Here is a 3,275-nt window from a genome sequence, read left to right on the forward strand (position 1 = left end):
ATCTCTGGAAGCCGTAGCGCTGTAAAAAGCACGACCAATCAAATAACTGGATGGCCTACCTGCCTGTCAGCCTTCCATCTGTGCACAAACTTATCTCGTGCCCTCATTGGTCATGTTCGCGTTTGTGTGTGTTGGAGGAGGGGCTCTGTAAGGAAGTCTGAAGGAAGTGGCAGATTGTTTTCTGCTTGTGTCCTTTCAAATTCTAGCGCACTCGAGCTGGTTTCTCCATTCTTACCTACCCTACCTTTAATGTTTAAATAAATGTGTATTTTCTCAGAGCCACAGCAAAAGCAGAGGAACTTCTGGATATGAATCGGATGGCAAAGAACCACGGAGAGAGGTAAACAAAACGTTGTTGTTGTTGTTGTATTTTATTCCCTCAAACACCTCGGACCTTTTTTGCTTTACCTAACCTTTCATATAGACAGGGGATGATAAAAGAATGGCTCCAACATGTATTAAATTGCATACATTTCTCTTGAAGTACACTATTTGATCCCTTGTGTCACTTTCTGATCCTCCCTTTGTCTTCGCCGCCTCAGGATTATTCAGCCAGTGACATTCCTGCGTCAGACCACGATGGTTTTGATGAGGATAATTTGGACATGGATGAGTTTGTGACGGTGGATGAAGTCTGCGACGATGAGACCCCGTCTTCCAGTCACCAAACTCATGGCTCCTCCTCCTCCTCCTCCAGGACGTCTTCGAGAGCCAGGAGAGAGAGGCACAGCTCCGCCGACAGACACTCTTCATCGCGGTATTCAAAAGATGGCAAAAGATCTGCCATTTCCTCCTCTTCGTCGTCCAGGTCGACGAGAGGCCCAAGCTCTTATCGCTCCGAGTCACCGAAAAAGTCCAAAAAATCCTCATCAGAGCCCACTAAATCCTCCGCCAGTTCCAGTAAGACCTCCCCTTCTTCCCCTGCTCAGAAAACACAACGGAGCAAAACTAAATCTCCATCCAAAGCATCAGAAACCGCGTCCTCTGGCTCCCGTTCATCTGCAGCAACTGTCGAGGCTTCAAAGGAGACTCATTCGGAGAGAGAGGTGGTGAAAGACAATCAGAACGCAGTGGCAACGTCCGACCACAAGGTGTCAGCAGAGGACGTTCCTGCAAAAACTGTCAAGTCAGAGACAGAAATGGAAACATCGTCAGAGATGCGTCCACCTCTGCGGGAACAAGGGTTAGAGTCAAGCGGAGAGGTTGAGGAGGATAAGAAAAGCAAGGAGGGAGAGAAATACCAAATCCTGGATGAAACTGCTGAACAGATGGAGGGTGGGGAACAAGATGGTGGATCTGAAGCCAAACCGACTGACCCCGAGGGAGAGAAGGAGCAGAGCGTTCAGGTTCTGGACACATTTGGAGATGAAGGCAAAGCACAGGAAATGGAAGTGACCGAAGACCAAACGGCAACTTGTGAACAGGAAAGCTCCACCGTAGACAAACCGAGCGAGGACGACAAATCTATTAAAGATCAAGAAGCTAATAATGTAAATACAGGAAGCGAAGAAGCTTCTGTGCAAATGGGAGAAGAGATGAAGGGCAAAGAAGTCCACACCCTTCCTGACAAAGATCTTGAAAGCGGAGACTTTGGATTAGACACCTTTGAGATTTTAGACTCTATAGGCGATCAGACGGCGACAGGAGACCTGGAAACCCCCGGTGATCAGATGCCTAAAGAAGAAATGGAGTCCGTGGAGGAGGAGGAGGAGGAAGCGACGTATCGGGTGATTGACTCTCTTGAAGATCAGCCGACGGACAACACGGGGAGAGGGGAGGCGAGCAAAAACGATAAAGCATCGACGAAGAGCATTCCCTCAACCAGAGTGTCCAGAAGTGAAGCTTCGGACAAAGACGCCACCGCGGAGGACGTTGTGTATCAGATAATCGATTCGGTTGAAGATAAACCAGTTCAAGATGTCGCCGCCGGCACAGAACAATCTGGTAGAAGACGGAGTGCAAGAGGAAAGAAGGAGGCGGAAGTGTCTGAGGAGACTACGTACGATATCATAGACTCCGTGGAGGATGCCATCGATGAACCGACTGCAACTCGATCGACCAGAGGAACGAGAGGACGATCGGCTAAGAGAGACACGCCAGCACGGAGGAGGAACCCTAGCACACCACCGAAAAAGAGTGACGTGGCTGTGGGAGAGGATGCGACCTTAGCAGAAGCGAAGGACGAGGTTGCTAAGGACGAACCGCCCGCTACAAAACCAAAAGGAAAACGAGGAAGACCAAAGAAAATGACGAAGAAAGAGGCGGCAGCGATGAAGAAAGCCGAGAAAGAGGCAGCCGCCGAAGAAACGACGACGACGTACCAGATCCTCGATTCTGTGGAGGACGAGACGATAGACGAGACGTGTGAAAACAACGAGAAACAAACGGCGTCCATCGCTCCTAAAGACGAGGAGGAGGAAGAGGAGGAGCCTATGTATCAGATCGTGGATTCTCTGGAAGAAACGTCTGAAAAAGTGGAGGAGAATCCAACGACTGAATCCCAGGGTGACGCGGCTACATTTGAAAAGACTAACGAAGAAGACCCCCCGGAGAAAGACATAACGGGTCTGGACGAGGTGAGCGATGAGGAGGAGGATTACCCCGACGACCACGCCGAGGAGGAAGAGCTGAGGAGGCGACATGTGGCCGCCAAAGAGAGGCAGATCTCAAAGGAGAAGGAGGAGAGGAGGAGCAAGGAGAGAGAGGAGAGGAGGAGCAAGGAGAGAGAGGAGAGGAGGAGCGAGGAGAGGAGGAGCAAGGAGAGAGAGGAAAGGAGGAGCAAGGAGAGGAGGAGAGAGGAGAGGGAGGAGAGGAGCCATAGCAACAGCAGAGGAGGAGGAGGAGGAAGAGCGAGGAGGGAGAAGGAGGAGGAAGAGCTGGTGACTCTGGATGAGGTGGGCGAGGGAGAGCTGCAGGCACTAGTCACTCTGGATGAGTTCGTAGAGGAGGCGGAGCTAAACACACCAGAGACCCGCCCACTGTGCCAGGAGGACCAATCAGAAGACTTGTTAAACCCAGAGGTAAAAAAAAGATCAACATTTATTATTATTTTTTTCTCCCAGGGAAGCAAACATTTAGAGAAACATAAACTACAGCTGTACGAACTCGGGATGGGAATTTTAAAGCAAATGTATATTCGGATATTCGACCCCCAAAAGAAATGTACATATCCTAGAATTTTTTTTTTTTAAATCAATAAATACATGTTCAAATAAGTATAGAAACCAAGTCGAACAGCATAACGGGTTAGGGTAACGTAACCCGTGACAACAGAG

General features: G+C 49.5%; 1 protein-coding gene across 1 annotated transcript; it reads left to right on the forward strand.

Annotated features, from left to right (window-relative positions):
• Window positions 1–232: 232 nt before the first annotated feature.
• On the forward strand, window positions 233–2,729 carry LOC104958321 (neurofilament heavy polypeptide-like; the record flags this gene model as incomplete). The annotated part of the gene is made up of 2 exons (XM_010786042.1): window positions 233–340; window positions 543–2,729. A coding segment is annotated over exon 2 (2,124 nt), but the record flags the coding sequence as incomplete, so codon positions are not given.
• Between the last annotated feature and the right edge of the window lie 546 nt (window positions 2,730–3,275).

This window comes from Notothenia coriiceps, unplaced genomic scaffold (genome assembly GCF_000735185.1).
Source record: "Notothenia coriiceps isolate Sejong01 unplaced genomic scaffold, NC01 NC01_scaffold00028685, whole genome shotgun sequence".
NCBI lineage: Eukaryota > Metazoa > Chordata > Actinopteri > Perciformes > Nototheniidae > Notothenia > Notothenia coriiceps.